Source organism: Vulpes lagopus, chromosome 10, assembly GCF_018345385.1.
Source record: "Vulpes lagopus strain Blue_001 chromosome 10, ASM1834538v1, whole genome shotgun sequence".
In the NCBI taxonomy this organism is placed as follows: domain Eukaryota; kingdom Metazoa; phylum Chordata; class Mammalia; order Carnivora; family Canidae; genus Vulpes; species Vulpes lagopus.
The window spans coordinates 99,747,067-99,768,845 of NC_054833.1; the positions used below are offsets into that span (position 1 = coordinate 99,747,067).

Genomic DNA, 21,779 nt, shown 5'->3' on the forward strand with positions numbered 1-21,779 from the left:
TTAGTTCCCAAGTTTTAAAAATCTAAAATTCAGGAATGGTAATAAGGTGAGAGAAGAAAGAGGAAGTAGGGGAGGCCCCACTTAGAATCTTTAAGGTGCTCCACATTGGGCTGCTGGAGTCTGGTTGGGGCTGTTTATAAAGTGCATTTTGACACCTGATCAACTATTGTTCTTTGCATATAACCCCCCAAAGAGGTCATTAGATTTCAGGATGGAGAGTGGGATGGGCCATACTTCCATAAACATGGAAACACAGCACAGCAGGGATTCAGACACATCTATCAGTGTCCTAAACATAGAGAACTCACATGGAATCTTAGCATACAGACAGTGCTGCTACATAAAACAGAAGCCACTCCATCCTGAAAACAGGAAAGTAAACTTCCTGCTCAGCCAGCCATATCGGCTCCTTGGAATACCTAGGAAAAAATTAGGTGCTTGTCTTAGAGTGAGGGGACACTAGTCCATAATCCACTTAAGAATGTGAAGGGATAGATCACATCCTCCTACCAAGGACTGCTTAACAACACAGGCACTGAACCCCAGTTCCAGAGATCCTTTATTTAAATATGAATGGGGAATGATGGGCCTCCCTACTCTCCCTCCTTTCTAAATTATGCTAAATGGATTGGCCTTTTAAGAGGGTAGTTTACTTCTCTACTGTCCACGTTATCTAATTTTAATTGTTTTCAATTCTTATTACTAACTTTCAAGCATCCAAAACATCTCAGCAGGAGGGTATTTTCCCATGAAATAATTATTAGTAGTTGTAATTTCATATAGGCTCTTAATATAATTCCATATGGAATGTGTTTTCATTTAAGTTATATTTTACTAAATAGCCAGAGCCCCCCTCCCCAAAAGTGGTTTGAGAACTCTATAAAGGATGTCTTCAATGAAAAGGGACTGCTTAAGACAATAAGGTAAATCAGTGTTGCTTCCTATGAGAAATTAGGGTTAATCCTGAAGTTAATCCCTCAAATAGCATCTAGCAATTCTGAACGCAAAGCCTGAAAGGTAATAAACATGCATGATGCCAAATGTGGTAGAAAAGCTGGGCCATGAAGTAGACAGACTTTGGGTTTGAAGACCAGATGGACCAACTGTGCCAGGAGCCTGCCTCTACACTCATCAGCTGTGTGTCTCTGGGAGGGTCCCTTTACCCTTCTGAGCCCACCATTGGCTCTTATGTAAAATGGAGAAAACCAGGCTCTTGCATCTCCTGAAGAGGGATATAAAGTGCCTCACCTGGCACTTTATATGGGATTCTCTATAAAGGATGGTTGTTAGATGCCCTATGGTAAGCATAGAATCATGTCCCACTGGCTTAGAGGCAGACATGAATGTTCTGGAACACGGCAATTCTAGAATGTGCCATGGAGGCAGGAACAGAAAGACCAGGCAGGAAAGAACATGTTGGGGAAGGTGGTATGAACTCCATCTCCAGAGCCAAGCTGAGAATGCCCACAGAGCCCTGGCACATACAAGCCAATGCTGAGCCAAACAGCCCACAGACTTCTGAGTGAGCTTTTGCTGCAACAAAAAACTTTGGATCATTTTGAGAGCTTCCCGTGAGGCGCCAATATGCTGCAGTACCTTCCCAGCTCCGCCACTGATAGGATTCATACCAGATAAAGTATGAACACGCTCAAGCTGGCTAGCAGCTGGAAAAACTGGAGTCAATCAAATTGACCTTGAGAAACACAAGAAGGTGGCATTTAATGATGTGCCAGATTGAGTCCCTGCCCAGAGAGGAGGTAAGCAAGGGCCTGAAGGAAGCCAGCCCAGCACGCACCAAGGGTGGGGTGGTGAGGGGAGCTCCAGGTGGATCACGGAGGCAGGTTCACACACACGGGGCACTATGGTAATAGAGCACTGACACGAAATGGCTTTCGGTGCTATATTTGAGCTTCCATAATCATAGTAGGGGGAATGAGGAAATGGTGTAATGATACTCACAGACAACTAGCAGACAGATGAGAGATGATAAAGAGGTTAAGTTTACAACTTACAAAATTTGATTTAAATGTTGGAAACAGCATGTGAGTATTAGTTTTGGTTTTCTTCCCATTTCCTTTACTTATGTGTCGGACAGTGAATATTTTGGAGGTAACTCTTTCTCTGAGAGCAGCACTGTTTGCCGGTCGACATCAGGTTACTGATATTATAAAACGAAAGCAGGCAATGATGCATTCTGTCATCAGAAACGGACGCCCAGAGACCCAATTATGGCTTACGACGCAAGGAAGAAAAACTAAATGGTGGATCTTTACACTCATACCAGTCAACCTTCTTTTTCAGAGGTGAGAAACCTGAGACACAAGACAGATTTGAAGGCTCTTGCCAAGGCCCCACAGGCAAGTAGGGAACACCCAGGATTTGCTGCCTCTCTTCATCAAACAACAGTTATAATGGGTTAAACACAGATATATCTATGCTCAGACACAAGAAGATAATTATTTTTAAGATTTTTTTTATTTGACAGAGTGAGGGCACAGCAGGCAAAAGGAGAGGGAGAAGAAGAAGCAGGCTCCCAGATGAGCAAGGAGCCTGACGCAGTGCTCCATCCCAGCACCCCGGGATCATGACCTGAGCTGAAATCAGATGCTTAACTGACTGAGCCACCCAGGTGTCCCATGAAGACAATTTTTAAAATGCATAAACGTTGGTGCTTTAATATTACCTTGCAAGACAGGTCAAAATATTCATATCATTATACAATACGGTTCTTACAGTATCACTAGGGCCACTGAATTTCATTTTTTTCCAGTTTAAAATCAAATGGCAAAACGTTATAGGTTAGACACCATCCGTTGCTAGACAATAGTACTCTTCCACGTTGACAATGGGGACAGAAACCACTACGACTCCACTAGATAACAACTGGGAACTGCAACCAAAATTTTAAATACAAATGCCTTTTGAATCAATGAGTCCACTATTAAGATTGTGCCCTATGTCACTCACAGAAGCACATATGAAGAATGCTCACTGCAGCACAGTGTAGACCCAATTTTGGGTGAAAATACAGGAGACTGAACTTTAAGAGAGCATCACTTGGAATAGCAAAACTGGACAAACAATCTAAAAGTCCAGCAAAAGGAAAGCTGCTCAGATAAATTAGAGCACAAGCACACAATGGAGATTACATAGCAGTTAAAAAAGAGGTGGATCTATATGCACTGATAATAAAAGATCTCCTAATGGTATAAAGTGAAAAAAAATCAAAGTTTGTAACGGCATGTGCATATTTGCCAGTATATACAAGAAATGGCAAATATTTCTCTTCCAAAAGGACTGAGAGGGACTTTCACTATTTGATACCTTCTCAGTGCTGCATGAAGATTCAGACAATATGCACATGTTACCATCTGTTCACCTGTACATCTCTAAAGGTGATTATATCACCTAATATAGACTATTACTTAACTGTAGAGTTAGAGATGCTCAGATCATCAGGAAAAAAATGGGCCCTGTATTTTTTTTTTAATGTAACTCAAAACTAAAGGATCCAGAGAACTCAAAACAATTGAAATACACTGAATTTGAAATATTTCATTTAAAATATACTGTAAATAAAGCAGAAACAAATCTTCCTTTACTTAACTTTGATAACTTTTCAGCCTAGAACATCAGATGTTCTCCTAAAGTAACCATGGTCTATTTCTTCCAATAGCAAGAAATCTTCCACAGCGTTCAGGAAACCAAGACATCTTTTAAAAAAAAAAAAAAAAATTGGAGCACCTGGGTGGCGTAGTCTGTTGAGCATTCGACTTTTTGTTTCAGCTCAAATTGTGATCTCAGGGTCATGAGAAGGAGCTGGGCATCACTGAGTTCTGTATTCAATGCAGAGTCTGCTTTGGATTCTCTATCCCTTGCTCTGCCCCTCCCGCTCCTGCTTTCTCTCTCTTTCAAATAAATAAATCTTTTTTAAAAAAGAAAAAAAAAAAAGAGAGAGAAGAAAAGAAAAAGAAAACAAAGACAGCCTTGGGAAGGATCATCCCACCCCCTTTATGTTCTGCTCCCAGCTTCACAAGTATCTCCTCCTTCTCTTCCCCCTCCTCCTCCCAGGGCCACACACAGGCCATTCCCTTTGCCCAAGTGGACCTTCTCCACTTTCCTTCTCCACTTTTCCAGGTCTTTCCTGAGATCTGGAAATACTGAGATCAGCTCAGTCGCTTTCTTCTCAGAGACTCCAAATGTCCCCCACCTAGAGGCCTTATTCATCATTTTGGAGTACTCATACTTCCTAATACCTAGTATCATCGTTTCACATTTGCATTGATGTTTATGTGTCTTTGGTTAAATCTGATTTCCACTGTGGGCTGAAAGCTGTACAGAGACAGTGTAGTAGCCCCCAGAACCTAGGACAGGGTACACATCCTAAACCTGAATAAATGACAAGTGAATAAATGAACACGGTCTATGCTTCACACTAAAGCCCAGTGATCATGCTACAAAAGTGATCAACCTGTGCTACTCTGGCTCAAACTCTCCACTGTCTTATTTCTCACTGGCTCTAAGGCCCTAGTGACACCCCACAGCACCTCTGTACCTCCTCCCCTGCCACCTGGCTCCAGCCACACTGGCCCCCCTGCCAAGCCTGAATCCTCCAAGCACACTCCTCCTTCTGAGCCTTGGCACATGCTGTTCCCACCGCTTACAACACATGTCCCTCCTTTACTTAATTCAAGTCTCATGTCAAATGTCACCACGTCAGAGGTTTCTCTGCTAAGGATCCAAACCAAAATGGCCCACGCTCCAACTCTTCATCCCTCGCTCTGCTTTACTGTGTTTCATGTGTTTAAAACAAGCTGGCAGTATACTGAATATTAAACTGAATTATCCCTTATGGTCTGTTTCTCCTTACCTAGAAAGTAAGCCCAAGGGAGGGCAGGGGTTTTGTTCTGACTAATATGCTATATCCTTAGCCTCATGAGGACTGCGAATCCTCAATAAATGTTTATGCACAGACGGTTCAATATGAAAATCCACACAGAGAGAGAAAAGTGAAAAGTAAAAAACAGACACAGGGTTAAAGCGCACCCTCTCCTAACCTTAAAAACCATAAGCATAACAAAGTCTTAGCTGCATACACAGGCATTAACCACATTTTATTTTTCTTAATAAATGAGCCAAATGAGTAAACATTCTCAAACCTCTGAATAATAAAGCAGATGACATTGACAATGAACCATAAACAAACGTGTGGATAATAACAGTCTTGCTTGTCCTTTCATTCATAAAATAAACAAAGTGAATATGACTTTAAAAATAAAGAAAACATTACTCCAAGAGCAATAAACTTTATGCACTGTACTAAAACCTCCATGTGTTTATCCCAGCGTGTGTATTTGACAATTAAAAAAAAGGGGGGGGTCAAGGACTTGCTTACCCATTCTCCTAAAATCTGTGACACAGCTTCATTGGCCCTTGTCATATTCCTACAGGCGAGGATCACATGTGCACCATGGAGGGCAAAAGACTTGGCAGTTTCAAACCCTATGGTTTAAAGGAAAGTCAACATTAGAAAACACAAATGCAAAACATTGACTCAGCTGAATGTCGTTTATTGAGCACCGTGCACGTTACCATAGTAGTGTCAGCCAGAGGCAATCTGTCCCCTGGTGACAGTTGCAAATATCCAGAGACATTTTCAGTGGTCACAATCGGGGACAGGGTGCTATTGGCATCTCATGGGTAAAGGCCAGGGATGCTACAAAATATACTACAAAGCACAGGACAGCCCCCACAACAAAGAACCATCTGGCCCAAAGTGTCAACACTGCTGAGGTTGAGAAAACCGATCCCAGGAACACAGCCATTCCCAAGGTGTAGGATAAACCACAGGAGAACTACAGCACAGTCCACCATATAACAACCACTTAATATGAGCAGATCCTGCACTAAATATAAAGAGTAAGGATTATAAAGACTCAGACGTGGTCACTGCCCTCAAGGAGTTCACAGTCTAATAAGAAAAAAACAGACCTGAAGAAGAAAACAAACATACATTTTTATTATATGTTCTGGATGGGGTACTCTGTGTCGTGCTATCTGCATCCAACAATGGCAGCCTGGCGTTCTCCCAATGGAGAACAGTTAGAAGAGCTGGACAAAACAACACACATACACACACACATGCACGTACACACGCACACATGTGCATGCACACATCCTTGAAAGCATCAATCAGAGGGACACTATGAGTGAGGATCCGGGACCTGGAAAAGCGGAAAAGCTAAAAAAGGTGAGCCAGCTTTGGTGCTTCCATGCCCAGCGAAAAGTATTCTTCAAAAGTGAAGGTAAACATTTTTTTAAACACAAAGCAAACGAAAAGCTGAGAGGCTATGTCACCAGCTATGGCCATATCCATATACTAGAGGAAACATTCAGGACACTCTTCAAGCAGGAGGAAAATGACCCTAGAAATCTGGAGGTGGAGACAGTAACAAAGAGTAACATAAAAGGCAAGTTTATGGAAAAATCTAAATGATAACAGTAACACATAACCTAGGAAAAAATCTATATAAAGAAAAGCCTCAAAATGAGAACTCTAGATCCATGTTTTCAATAGACAAGCTACCAAACATTTAAGAAAATTAAAACACTTATCTTCCAAAAATTATTCCACATAATAGAAAAAGAAGAAAAACTCCACCATTTTGGTTTTTAGATTTTATTTACTTATTTGAGAGAGAACGAGCAAGCAAGCACAAGTGGGGGTAGGGGCAAAGGGAGAGGGAGAAGCAGACTCCCCACTGAGCAGAGAGCCCAACACAGGGCTCAATCCCAGGACCCTGGAATGATGACCTGAGCCAAAGGTAGACTCCCAACTAACTGAGCCACCCAGGCGCCCCCCCAAACTCAACTATTTTATAAGCCTCAAACTCTAAGGTCATTAAGGAAGTGTGAATAATAATAAAATACTATTACATACCTAACACTATGATGGCTAAAATTTAAAAAAAAATTAAGTATATGTTGGCAAGGACGTAGAACAACTAGAACTCTTATAAAGTCTAATTCCAGAGCCTGATCCCTACACCACTGCTCTAACCATAAAATGGTATGTCTTATAAACTGTGTGGAAAGACCACACTGAGTACAGCACAATGACAAAGGAATCAATTCTACCAGAGGGAGCTACATTGTAATTCAGCCAATGCCATGTCAAATGACCACAGACTATTGTTTCCTAGACACTGTTAATATATATGAAAAATCAGAGTTCCATTATCATATTGAGGTTGCGATGTGAAAGAGTCCAGCAAAATTCATTCATTCATATCTTCTATATATCTAATCTTCATGGAGGCCAGTCTATTTATATAAACTAGCTTTCAGGGGAAGCCACAACTGCATAGTGGAAAACTCAGACTCAGGAGTTTGGCACACTGATGTTGACCCCTGCTCTGGCTATTTATAAGCTCTGGGCTATGCCTTTAACCCATCAGAAACTGAGAGATCATTTCTTAAAATGAGGAGTAAGATAGTAAACTTACACTAAGAGCCTAACATAACAATAGTAGGTAGAAAACAAGTGTTAATTCCCATTCTTTCCAAAATCTTTGGTATAAAGCCTGGGTCTCCTCTCTGATTTGTATGACCTATTAAATACAGCCCAGTCATTATGACCGAAAAATTAACATTTTCTCCTCGACCTGCTCCCAGCAGCAACCCAAGAGCTAACTGGCTTTAACATCAACCAGAACTTAAGCGAAATTAGCTACAAGACCCACTATTCCATTTGTGTGACTACTGTCTCCAGAACACACGTGAACTCCACTGTTGGGATAACTTGAGTTATTTTTCAGGCTATGCCAAGTTCTACATCCCAAGATATTCACTTACCATTATCTAAGCACAATATCCTATACCTGAATCTGATGCTAACATGGTGCCCAAAGGATTTCAAATCTGAAATATTTAACATCTACATCTGTTTGCAACCTCCTTGGTATATCTAGTGAAAGCTGTTCGTTGAAGCCATAACTTAGAACCACTGAGATAAGAAGACAATAATCTGAAATTTAGTAATTTTGATCCATGATGCCAATTTTACCACTTACCACTAGTGGCAAAAGGCACCTACATCATTTGAAGAAAGAGAAAGAATCTCTCTCTCTCTGTGACTATCATAAATAAAATAAAAAAATTTAAAAAAAAAAAGAAAAAAAAAAAGGAAAGCCTTCCTTCAAAAAAAAAAAAAAAAAGATATCTCAGGTGGTCATGCAGAAGGTGGGTGAGCTTGAGACACTAAAGCCCTGTGACCAGCCAGGAGGGCATGAGGTACCCTCTGAGGCTGAACAGCTAAGAGAAAAATGAGAAAATGATTTGGGAAGCAAACATCTCCAAAGCCTGAAGACAGCCTGAGTCTAAGTCTGAGGGGGCACCCCAAGTCTCCAAAGATGCCAGCCAGGCCATGCGAGAGACTGGCCACTGGGTGACTAACCCAGGCAGTGACTATAGAGGAGGACCGGGATTGTGTGTGGTGGTGGAGGGGGCAGACGGAGCAGGTGACCACACCCAGTGAGACTCACTGGCAGGACATACAGGTGGTGAGGCACAGAATCACAGATTCCTCAGGCACAACGGACATCAGATGGAACCCCAGTCCCCGCCAATACTGACAAAGCTCCCAGTCAAGTAGGAGCTAGGAACAAGGCCAGTTCTTTCCCTGGTGCTAGGAAGGCTCCTTCTGGTTTAAGTTTTTTAATTTTCTCCATATTGTGGATTTACTTGGGCAGTGTCCCCATTTACTGTAAATTATGGTTTTAATTATCATTTTTATTAAGATGCCCAAAGGAGTTGGGGCTTACAATACCCGTAATTTCTAATGGGTTGTTATTATTAATTTATAATTGAGAAACACTGGAGACAAATGTTACTTGTAACTGCACACAATTAAAAGGCCAGAAAGATGGTGATCCCCACCCCCCAACACACCACTGAAGCAATCTTGAACAAATCAACAAGTTGCAGAATATCCCAGCACCAACCAACTCCCCTTGCCCAGGTGCAGAACGAGAGAAGCCTACTGTCTTTCATCCTGAATTACATTTGAGGAAAATTCAAATTCAAACACAGTAGTTTTCACATTACCAAACCACTGCTTTCAGCACCTCCGTGTCGTCCCTGTAAGCACAAGGACCATACTTCCCAAACCCATCTGATTCACGTAAATGAAGTAACGGTGATCAAGTTACGGTGACCCTGACTCTGAAATCAAACCCTCTGAGGGGAGGGGATCTTGGATGAAGTTCTAGGAGACGCACTGACCACTGCTGCAAGGCTGAAGCCACAGGTACAGGGACCAAATGACCCACACCACTGTTTCTATGGCTACCTGAACTGCTTAAAATCATGTTACCCTTCACACCATTTTAATTGCAAAGTTCTGAGTTCCAAAGTCAGAAATCATACTCTCTCTACCTTAACTGCAATTGCCAGCTCTCAATAAATTACAAGACTATACAGGCCTCTCCAGAGGAATATAAGTCATAACTAGTCCTGTTTTTAAATGTGTGTTATACACAGCTGGCAACAAGTCCCACACAAGGGTTCCTAAATACCCTTTGTAACATAAATAGGCCTCGAATACAAATATTTACCACGGAAAGACACCAATTCGAGAGATGGGGATACAGAAGCAGGAAATGGCCGGTTCACATGGGGTATCTTTTTGATATATCTCCAGGCTGCATTTAAGTGTTCAGGGCAGTATAATGCTGAGCCCAGAACTTTTCTAAAACTATAGAATAAGTTCCAAGTGACTGACAGGGACTGACGAGAGGCAAGACTGACCACAGGCAGCCTACTTGTGCTGCCACTGGGCTGGCTAAATGATGTCTCATCTGACCTGCCAGTGACAATCATCCAATTCCCACAGAGGGAGAAAAGTGTCCAAAGATATTACAATGAACATGGTCCTAGGCAGCCCTAGTGAAGACAGACTTTGTAAGGGCAATTAAACTGAACAGGATCCATGCAGGTCAGGGTGTGCGGGGAACCAGGCAACCAGGTATATGAATGGTGCAGGGAGCAGGGGAGTGGGATGCAAAATGACTCAACATGTTTGGGGCAATTGGGCTATCTCGATCAAAGTGTACATGGACACGCCCTTTCACCCAGTTATTCCATATCCAGAAATGTGTCCTACAAATACACTTGCCCACATGAGTAGATATTCAAGAGGGATATTTGACAAGCATTACTTCCAACAGCCAAATAGGAACCCATCTCAATGTCCCATCAATCATGTTAAAGAAATCACATGGCATGCACAGAACAAAGTACTGTGCTGTAGTCAAAGAGAACCAGGTGAAATGAGATGGAGAGAGAAGAAAACATCTCCTGTTATACTATGAAGACAAAAAAAAAAAAATCAAAGTGCAGAACGGCATGCATGTGTGTCCATCTATGCACTAACACTGACCACCTGGGCACGTGAGCTATGGGTCAGGAGCTGAGAGACTCATATGTATTTGCCCACACGGATGCTATTTCTATTTTTAACACAAGCATGTATTACACCTGTAAGACACTACATGTGAATGACAATGTATCAAACTGATCATTTATAGGCCTTTACAAATTTTAACACAGAAAGATCAAGGCAAGTGAGGAAGGAAAGAGAATATGCCTACCGTATTTTCTGAGCTTTCTGGTTTTTAGAGAAGAACCCAAGAAAGAAGGGGAGGAGGACGTGGGAGCACCACTACGTACTGGGCGCCATGCCAGGGGTTCCAGGAAATACATTATATAATTCTGAGATGCTCTTCACGGCACTGCTGCAACTTGTCACTGTCACCATTGCATCACGAAGAAACCAACAGGCCAAGAGGTTCTGGCACTCATAAGATCAAAGGGCAAAACGGGAGATGTGGTGGGCTGAGTCCAGGGCAGGTGAGTTCAAAGGCACAAACTTGGAGGAGCCCCTTGAAGGCAGGAAAAACCCAACTGGGAACATCACTCACCTGCCCAAGTGTCTGCTGGCTATACCTTGTTCTGACACATACTGTCTCTTATGATATGTGTTAACATTTTTTGGTCTGTGTATGACTTAAGCCAAACCTTATTGAGCTGTCGTCCTTCTGAAAAAGAGATGGTCCCCACGCCACGGGCTTCAGTGCCGACAGTCTACCAACAACGCCCATTTCTTTTCTGTCATCTTGTCAAGGCAAAGGACTGAGGCCTCTTCAGCTACTTGATTACATAAACGTACTTACTTAATGGAATCTGTCCCCAAACTGTGATGCATTATCAAATTACCTTCTCTCTTATTTAATATTTCATCACAGGGCTCAGAATTAACACCATCCTTTGCTTTCACAAACACTTCTCTGTGGAAGGCCTACCGGGCAGGATAACTAATCCGCAGAAATAACGTTTCTCTTCACATTCTCCAAGGTCAACAACATACAAGTACGGACTTAATTGAACCCTGCCTCTATGCTTTCAACCAGTAAGCCCTTTTACAAGGGACGGTCTTAACACCCTAGCCATTACAAGGTACGTTCAAGGTTTTTCTTTCGTTTCTGAAAGGCTGCAGTGCCAAAGTTTAGAGAATGGTCTTTATGAAGGCCAAAGACAAAGATGTCCCCACTGATTCAAGAAGAAGGTGATGCCACACTGGATTTTTTTTTAACAAAGCATACTGGTACATTTATAAACACAGGCCAGATACCTAGGAAGACAAATAAAATAGGATGAAATAGAAGAAACAAACAAACAAAAAAAAAGGCTTTCCACTAAAAGAAAAAAAAAAAATCCAGCTTAAGGGACATATTAACCACTATGTCTTTTCCAAGGTTCTCGAGGAGATATAGCTTCTTTCATTTGCTGGCACTAATATAGGAAAGAACATGACAGCTCTAGAATCTCAAAACCAGGACATGTGCTTTCCGGCCCAAGTGCATGCTCTTTGGAAGGCAATACTTTTTTTTTTTTTATAACAAATCACACACACATACAAACACACACTCACTCCCCTGGTGTACCTCTTTAATTCCACACGCACAGCAGCATTGCTAACAGAACCAAAGTGTCTCTGCTATTCGCAAGTGGAAAGGTCTACCCTGAAGTTTGGCCTTTTTTCACTTTGATGGATTAATTTATAGCCACTTCAAGAAGAGAGAACCCAACCCTGAATCTGCAAGCACGCCGTATTATGTTACTGAGCAGCTCATTGTTTTCACAGCTGGGCCAGGATTTCCTTTCCTCCTTCACTGTGCAGTCTGCTCAAGACAGGCTTCTTTATGATGCAGAGCAAACAAGGGAGGCCGCTGGGGTCTTGCACCGCACTTGTCCAGAAAAAGACCCCTTTCTTTTACTTTCTCAGCAACCAATGGGGCCAGGACCAGCCTATCTCCCAAGGCATTTTCCACTCCTGTCAATTAAGAAGTGGTGAGGAAGGAATTGTTTGAAAAAAAAGAAAGAAATGAAAACAAGAAAAAAAAAAAAAAAAAAAAAACCTTCACCATTTCATTGAGAACTTCCAGAATGAAAAGCCTGCTCCGGCCTGCATCTTCAGTGTGAGCCATATAACCAGCTTCCAAATTCAAGCCCCCACTCTTTTTTTTTATTTTTTAAATTTCAGATTGACCTTGGCACTCACCTTCTAAAGACTGGCATATTACTTTGCCTCTTTGAAAAGATTAAAGTCTTTATGCTCCCAAAGTCATGTGGAGGTGCTCGGAACACCACGCTGGGAAAATTCAGCACTTTTTTGAGGCTCACTTTAGAAGTGTCCAAATTGACTTTCATTCTCCACTGCCTATAACTTTTTAAGATGCAACTACTCGGAAGTATGACTGAGGCTCCATTGTCAAAGCTAGCTGCAGCGGGAGACAGGCCTGCTAACTCTGCTCTTTGGGTCCAACACAGCCTGCCCTAGAGTCAGACACCTCCAATTCCTTCTCATGCGGAAACAAAACCAGGAGCTGGACGTTTACTGTGATGGGTTAGGGAGCAATTATTAAAATTTGCTCAAAAGGAAAAATAAGGAGACACAGTGTACAGCACCTTAGAGTAAGCTGAATTTAATGCAAAAACACACCTAATGACAGAATAACCCTTACCTTGTAGTCATTCAGGAAAAAGCACCTCAGGTGATCTATGTTACCCAGCCCATCCCTAACCATTAATATAAGTGCTTTTCTATTTTTTACACAATCTAACAGGGGCTTGGCTGTGAGTGTATTTGTGCTGTTTCTTTGCTTTTTGAAAACACACATGCTGATACTATTCCATTTCAACTTGAGAAAAAAAAAAACATTTTTCTTTAAACCGGTTGCTTCTAGTGAGTCCTGCAATAGTCAAACAGTCCACAGCCGTCCTGCATGGAAAGCAGGGGCAACACTGGACTTTCGGAAGAGGAAGTACAAAACTCTTCACTTTCTTGCACAAGCCAGGCTGCACACGGCAAAGCACAAGCAATCATTACTAGTTTCACACTTACCTTTCCGATAACACACTCGGTGATTACAGTACCTGGATCCCCAAGGGACACACAACTTGTAAAAGAAACTTTCCATTTCTCTGCCACTTCTTAAGCTGAAATCTGCTTCAAAAAAAATCAGTCTCACAAGGGGGAGAGGGGAAGGTTTTTTTTTTAGTTTTTAGCTTGATAGCACTCTGTTTTGGATATCATGATGAGGGATTGGTAAAACACACCAATTTTAAAATCTATACCTCTCAGTAAATGTGTAATCTAACCATCAGCTGTGATCAAGCACCTGCTTGGCGTGAATGTCAGAGATGCGCAGGGCGCCTTCCAGCTCAGGCTGATTTTGCCTGACTCCTGGAGATGCAGCCAGCTGTAAGTGCGTGTTTGGCTCCCCTTTTGCCACTGCTGCCTCTGGGCCAAGAGGGTCCCAGTAGGAGCCCCCACATAGGTAATATGCACGATTAGGGATTAGGCTTAACTTCATTTCAAAAAAGGAGAGAGAATGCTCTGAGTTAAGACATGCAGGCTCTAACAGAGGACTCTGGCTTGGACAGAGCTTCTGTGCAAATTGAGTGCCTGGAGGGGTCTGGGTTCCCAGCAGTGGGAGCCTATGCAACTGGGCAGCAGACATGAAAGACTCCAATGGAGATCTGCCTTCCTAGGATAGATAGCTGGAGGAAGCATGTGCAACTAGACTTTTTATTTGGCTCAAACATTCAAGCTGCCCCTCAAGCATATAACAGTTTAGGGGATCTATTAAGACAAGGTGTACTAGAGTTTCTTCCGGGATTTGAGACAGATAAAGGAAATACGAAATCAAAGAGTTTCTTGGAGAAAAAACAGATCAGGAGATTTGTCAGTTGTTATGGACTGAACAGTGTCCACTTAAAATTCCTATTTTGAGCCCTAAGGCCTGATGTGACCATATTGGAGACAGGGGTCAGTAAGGAAGTGGTTACGGTTAAATGAGGTCAGAAGGGTGGGGCTCTAATCGAATAGGACCAGGGCTCTTACAGAGATGTGTGCACACAGACCATGTGAGGACAGAGCAAGGAGGAGGCATCTGTAAGGCAAGCAGAGAGCCCTCAGGACAAACCAACTCTGCCAACACCTTGATCTCAGACTTCCAGCCTCCAGAATCAGGAGAAATACATTTCTGTCAATTAATTCCTAGCCTGTGATATTTTGTTACAGCAACCAGGATGGACTAATAACTAGATCAGGTTGTTCTAAAAGGAGAAAAGGCAATAAATCCTAAGCCTTCTGACCTCAACCACTGGGAATAAGATGGAAGAATTTATGAGATCCCTAAATGAGGTGAGTAAGTGGGGTGGAACAGATGAGACTTCTATCAGAAACCTAACTTCTCTTTGGGGTTTCCCTTGAGAAAATTGAAAAACATATCTACAAACAAAAGAGATATCTAAATCCTTGCTCCTCAAAGAAGGGGACCCTGACCAGCAGCACTATCACCTGGGAACTCAGAAATCCACACTCTCGGGCCCACCCCACAGCTGCTGAAGCAAAGAGCTGGGCAGGTGTTGGGCTCAGTGATCTGTGTTCTAATGAGCCCTTCAGGACACTCAGATTCTTGTTCAAGGTTAAGAAACTCTGGTCTTTTGAAGGCCCAGAACTCACCTTCTCTAACAACACATGCTGTCTAGAGCTTCACAGGTACACACTACTTTAACCCTCAATATCGCTGCCTGATGCTACCATTCCTACTGTGCAGATAAGAAAATTGAGGCTCAGAAAAGCCAAGGTCAAACAGCTAGTTAAGTGGAAGGCTTAAGATTGGATCAAAAAAAAAAGACTGGATCCTAGGGCCTGATACCTTCTCTAAAGCCCCCTGCAGCTTCCTCCCTGGCAAAGTGAGTCCACGCTCCCTCTGAACACTGATTCCCCCCTCACCAAGAATTTCAATTTGCATGCCTCCTCTCCCTATCACCATCCTGTCCTGGTTATTCCTTGGGGTTAGACAGACTGGAGTTAGGATCCTGCCTCTGCCACTTTCTTGTAACCATTTAAGCCTTGAGAAGGATGCTGAATATTCTGGGTTGAATATTGTCCCCCTCACCTCAAAATTTACATGTTGAAGTTCTAAGCCTCAGGATCTCAGAGTGTGACCTTATTTGGACATGGGGTTTTTGCAGAGGTAATCAAGTTAAAGTGAGATCATTGGGATGGGCCCTAAAACTTTGGACTCAGCACGCATACAGGGAGAACATCATGTGAGCATGAAGAGGACAATATACAAGCCAGGAGAGCCCTGGAACAGACCCTTCACTCACAGCCCGCAGAAAGAGAAAACTCTCCTGACACCTTGAATTTGGACTCCTAACCTCCAGAACTGTAAGGCAATAAATTTCTGTGGTTTAAGCCCTAGTCTGTGGTATAGCAACCCCAGGAAACTAATATACTTAACTACTATGAGACTCAGTTTCTTCATCTGTAAAAGGGGAATATTAAGAAGTACTCCTTGAGGGTTGCAGTAATATCAAATGAGATAGCTATGCAGAGTTCTTGGCAAGTTGCAAGCTCTTAAATACATTAGGCTTATCATTAATACAACATTAGCTAAAGTGCCCTCCATATGATTTATATCTCAAATTTCCCTATAAAAACCTAGTAATCTGTACAGGAGACTAAATAGGATAAATGATTCCTGGCCTCTGTAGTATCTATTCAACAATTAATCACTGGTACCCCAAATTCTTTATAAAAAAAAAGCATTTAGAACAGTAGATTATAAACACCCGCATACAGCAGAGAAACTTAAAATAACATGAAAATCAGTGGTTGCCAGGAACAAGGGGCATGGGGGTGGGGGGAATAACAAATTGCCTGGGGTAAAGAAGCAAAAGAAACATTTCTGTGGAGGTGTAAATGTTCTATATCTTAACTAGTGGTAGGTTACCAAAGTGTACATATTTGTCAAAAGCCACATGTAAATTAAAATGTATGAGCTTTGTTATGTGAAACTTCCACTTCAAAAGGTTGTTTTTTTTTTAAGTGAATGTTTATGTCCATATTAAGAAAGAAAGGGAAAAAAAAGCTGATCTAGCAGGAATGTAGAGTAAGCTGGTTACTTAAGTGAACATTCAGATGTTAGCTCTGAGCTTCCTGGCAACCAAGGCAAAGATAGGAAATAGAATTCTTTATAATGCTCTCCTTATTAAATGAGAAAACACATACAAAGGTTTTAGGAGAGATGAGCTTTGTTTGCTTAACAACTCTTAGATTTTGTCAGAAGAATCCTTATATGAGAAATATGTGTTAATAGAATAAACCTGTGGTTTGCAAACTTTTTCTGTGAAGCGTACAATAGCCAATATTTTTGACTTTGCAGACCATAGAGTCGTAAGTCACCACTACTCAATTCTGCTATATTAAAATAACATGAAAACAACCATAGACAATATGTATATGAGTGGGCATCACTGTGTTCCAATAAAACTGTATTTACAAAAATAGGCAAAGAGGGCTGGATTTGATCCATGCAACATAGTTTGCTGACCCCTGGAAGAGACAATGCACTTTCAAATCTAAGCCAAATGAGAACAAAGAATGGAAGGACATGAAGGCAACCTCAACCTATAAATTTTCTAGAACCCATGTAGATAACAATCACAGAAAATGTAATTTTAGATAGTTTACGAGATTCTCTGAAAGTATCTGTTAAAGAGTATCTCATTAAGACAAATATAAAAAAATAAAAAATTTTTAAGTATTCAATTTGCATCGAAATCTTATTATACTGCTTCACTCTGAATTTCATTCAAATTTGACTTACTATAACTGCATTGGCTTTTCACTGCAGTGTTGGATATTTAACTATAAACTACATCCTGCCGCTCCCTTTGTGTGTAAAATTGACAAATGTGTTGTTTTTGGATTCCAGAATTCTGGGGAAAGCCAACTTAAATGAATTAAGATGACTAATGTGTTGATTCTGTTTCCAATCCAACAAAATGTTAATGTAAGAACCATGTCATATGATGCTATGTGTTTTAGTTCAAATTTAACATCAAATATTGAATAAGGCAGTTTCTAAGTAAATTACCAAGCTAAAAATATTCCTTCTGCATAGCAAGAACTCCATCTTGTTTAAAATAAATGGAAATTTGAACATCTTTGCTCAGATCAGCCTAAATAAGAAATTAGAAAAATGCAAACCTCCATTATAGTCAACAGTATTGATTCCGTCTTTCTGGAGAAAGTAGCACAATATTGTATATATCAAAGGATTCATTTAAATTGTGACTTCAAGGTTCTACATGGAACAAACAGGCAAAAACTGTGTTCTTCCAGTGTGCCAAGTGAGTAATCACCAAGGCACCATGAATACAGTCATGAGACTGACAACCCAGGTGTCTTCGAACATCCAGCTACTACGGGGTACCTGGCATTCCTAGTTGTTTTCAGCATGAGAGTGTTTATACAAATGTTTTCATTGCATTTACTTAACACTTGGCGGAGGAACTCCTGTGGCTATAACACACTGCCACACAGTTTTGTTTTAAGTAAACTAACATTAGTTTTTCGTCACATAATATTTGAGTAATTTCTATATCCACAGAAGCAGTAACTGTGACACTTTTAAAAGCTGTTGGAAGTATTGCAACGCCTGAATGTAATTCCATAAATGTTTGCCACGTAACTTCCATGAATAAGACACTAAATGTCAGGTCTTAGATAGTCTGCTAATTCTAATGCCAAATCTTTCTGGTTTCCTTAAATTAATTATACCTACTGACCACAAAAGAGGAATTTTAATAATTGTGAAAATCAAATCTATGAAGAGATTATTTTAAAAGAAAAATCAGTAATTAGGGGGTCCCATCTTTCAAAAAAAAAAGAAATTTAAAATTTTATAAGGAAGAATTTAGAAATCCAGTCTCTAGAAATGGAAACTACATAGAATATATGTATTTTGCCCCTAGGTTTTAGATTCAACTATGACAGCCTGTCAGTAACTGAAATTTTTTTCATTACCTGACAGTTACTTAGGAAATTTCCATTGTTTAGCACAGGATAATTCTGAAGTCAATAATTCTTTGTTAATTACACGCTGATAAATTTCTATCAGAAAAGTAACCATTACAAAAAAGAAAGAAAAGAAAAAAAAAAGTTACATTACCATAAAAAGAACAAAAACATCTCTAGGCATATTTTTAGTTCTATTCGATTCAATGACTTTTTTAATGAATAAAAGGACTCTCCAAAGCAAGTTTCTATTTAACTGCTACTAATGATTCTAGTTCCTTAAAAGTATCAGGATTTCTTAATTCAGTGTTCATTTCTTCCCCCTCAAAATCGCACACAAGTGCCCAGCTACAAATATATTTATTTTTCCCCTGTGGGAAGGGGCCAGAGGTTCCAGGACATTCTCAAAGGAGTACAGAGGCCTAGAATTTAACTTTTTTTTTTTTTTAAGAAGAAAGCTATGAAAACATTTTGTTTGTTCCTCTGAAGGGTAAACAGAAAGAGTATCATGTACTTGACCAAACAGAAAGAGTCCCAGAACAAGTCCATCTGTGCAATCATCCTCTTGTCCCCCAGCATCAGGAAAGGACCTTAACTATTAGGACCTAAAATTGCCTCTGCAGCATGCTCAATAAGCAGCTGCCTGGCCTTACACACCTTTGTGGCCGAAACTCATCTGCCCCAGGCAGCCTGTTCTGTCACTGGAAAGCAAGCATCCCCCAGTTAGTTCCTGGTGGGTGATAAAAACAAGACAAAAGAGCAACTACTTCTGAAAATCAGTCACCATAAGAAAGCAAACTCCATGGGGGCAGGGGCTCCAAAGCAGGTTGTATACTGTGCTCACAGCAGTATCCCCAGACCCTAGAACAGAGATGGGTACACAGGAGGCACTCGGTAAGTAACTGTTAAAGGAATTGTTGTTGAAGGTCTGCTATGCACTGGGCAGCATCAACACTAGATGCCTCTTTTATAGCACGGTTCTTAAGGGGTTGAACTGTGTGTCATTCCAAGAAATGTACATTGAAGTCCTAACCCCCAGAATCTCAGAATGTGACCTCATTTGGAAAAGGGGCCTTTCCAGAAGGTAATCAAGTCAAAATTTGATCATTAGTGTGGGTGCTAGTCCAATATGACTGGTGCCCCTGTAAGAAGGGGAACTTGGACAGGGAAACAGACATGCACAGAGTGGAGATGTGAAGGGATACAAGGAACATGCCAGGGGAGCAGGAAAAAGACACTGGAATTGTGCTGCCAGGGCCAAGAACCACCCCCAGGCAGCTAGAAGACAGAAGAGGCGAGGAAGGATCCTCCCCTACAAGTTTCAGGGGGAACAAGGCCCTGCTCACACCTGGACCTTACACTTCCAGCCTCCAGAACCTGGAAACAAGGAACTCAGGCTGCTACTGAAGCCACCCAGTTTGTGGCACTTTGTTATGGCAGCCTTAGCAAACTAAGACAACAGAGAAGGCATCACAATGTGGGCCTGATCAATATCCCTAACAGAGAGCCTGCTAGCTTTTGGGGGACCATGTGGTAGGGCAGTGCTTATCAGAGCAGGAGAGATCCAGTAATAGTGCAAGGGGGGACTGTACTGGGACCCTTCCTGACTCTCCTAAGTATCCCAGTCCAACATGACTCCAGCCCCTGTGACAACCACCAGCTCACATCAGGCGGCTGGACAGACCCACCCGGGCTGCAGTGTTGGGTTTCCCTGACACTGTGGTATGGGGGCCGGTAGAAACCAGCTTGGGATTCATCCATGTGCAACCCCGCAATGCTAAGGTATTAATACCTGCAGAGGTACCCTTGTCTGATGGGGGTGGGAGCCAATGGGACAAATGCTTTCCCCCTTCATTCTGTAAGCAGACAGTTCCAAGACGCATTTTATAAGGCTCCTCTGACTGTTCCATGGAACTGAATGCTTTGCCGAGAGCATTGCTCAACTTATAACACACCCTTTCACTGCCTCTCCCTCCTTCCTTGTTTAATCCTCTCATCCTTCATCATGCTCTCCAAAATCACATCCCTAATCATCTACAGATAAACCCTGTCTCAGGTTCTGCTTTTTGGGGGAACCCAAGCTAAAATTAAAAAAAGAAAAGAAAAGAAAAGAACTATTAAAACATTTGCAATACAGAAAACTTAGTAGTTTTTATAAAATGAATCAACGGAAAAGCCCCAAGGAATACTGCTTCCTTGCAGAATACTGTCCATTGGTTCCAGTTCTGTCCCTGGAAGTATCAAGCCAGGTTTCTCTCTCTCTCCTGGATAGCTATCGCAAGAACTAACTTACATAGACATTTCCCTCCACCCATTAACTAATAGGTGCTCTTGCAACAAGCTTTGATGACTTTGTGAGCCCTTAGTTTGTGCTCCGACCAGAAGTGAACACGATATTCTAGATGTGGTCTGATCACTGGGACTGTGTACCTTTCTTTGCAGCACACCATGGAAGTTTCATCCAACCACAGGTATAAACAGGTTGTCTACAGCAGAGCCTTTCTTTTTGCAAACATTAAGGGTTGCAAGAAACACACGGTAGAAACTTCTCGGAGCAGCTGTATGTAACAGAGATGCCAAATGATGATTGCTGTTCGGAAGACCCGTTTTCAACATGTGCTCCCTTTCACATCAGTGGAGTGGTACATTAACCACTTTACTCTTGCTCTCCCGCAGCGTGGAGCACGTGGTTTTCGCAAGCTTGATTACAGTCTATGGCAGTTGGGTGATTACTACTGAAGTTAGGCAGACGCCTGCTGGCATCTCAGAGTGGGCTCTCCCCGAATGTGTTTTATTATTGTACAGGAAAAAAAAATAAACAATTTTGAAAAAAAAACTCAATCTAGAGATATGGATTCTCACCATATCTTTATTTCTGGGGAAAGGTCAATTAAATCCAGAGACATGTATTCTTATTTTTTTCCTTGTTCCCACCACATTGCAAGATGGGAAGACGAACACCCCTAAGGAATTTACACCAGGAACCCACTGAAAGGTAAGTACCAGATTCAGTCTCTCATCTTCCTCTTCCCTTTTGTTTTCATATCCCTATTTTGGGCTAACCATATCATACACATCTTTACTGCTAAACTGAGTTCTAATTAAGCATTATAAAGAATAAAACAAATTAGCTGCATGTTTTAAACATCCGTTAGCAAGTATAATAGCATGGTTCTTAATATGAGAAGTAAATTTAATAAAATTTAAAAGAAATATTTCATCGAAGACAGAATAATTAAAAGGCATACTGTGCTGTCAGCAAAACTGGGTTGGCTCCTGCAGTATCATCAGAGGGAGTGGTGCTGCTGTGCAATTTTGCAATTTTTCTACAGTGCAACCATTG

At 41.5% G+C, this 21,779-nt stretch overlaps 1 protein-coding gene across 2 annotated transcripts in view; it reads right to left on the reverse strand.

Annotated features, from left to right (window-relative positions):
- WWOX (WW domain containing oxidoreductase) overlaps window positions 1–21,779 on the reverse strand; it is a 948,794-nt gene that overhangs the window by 899,365 nt on the left and 27,650 nt on the right. For both annotated transcript variants that reach the window (XM_041772247.1, XM_041772246.1), the window contains exon 5: window positions 5,396–5,502. In XM_041772247.1, coding sequence (XP_041628181.1) covers window positions 5,396–5,502 — 107 coding nt within the window. The remainder of the gene's footprint in view (window positions 1–5,395; window positions 5,503–21,779) is intronic.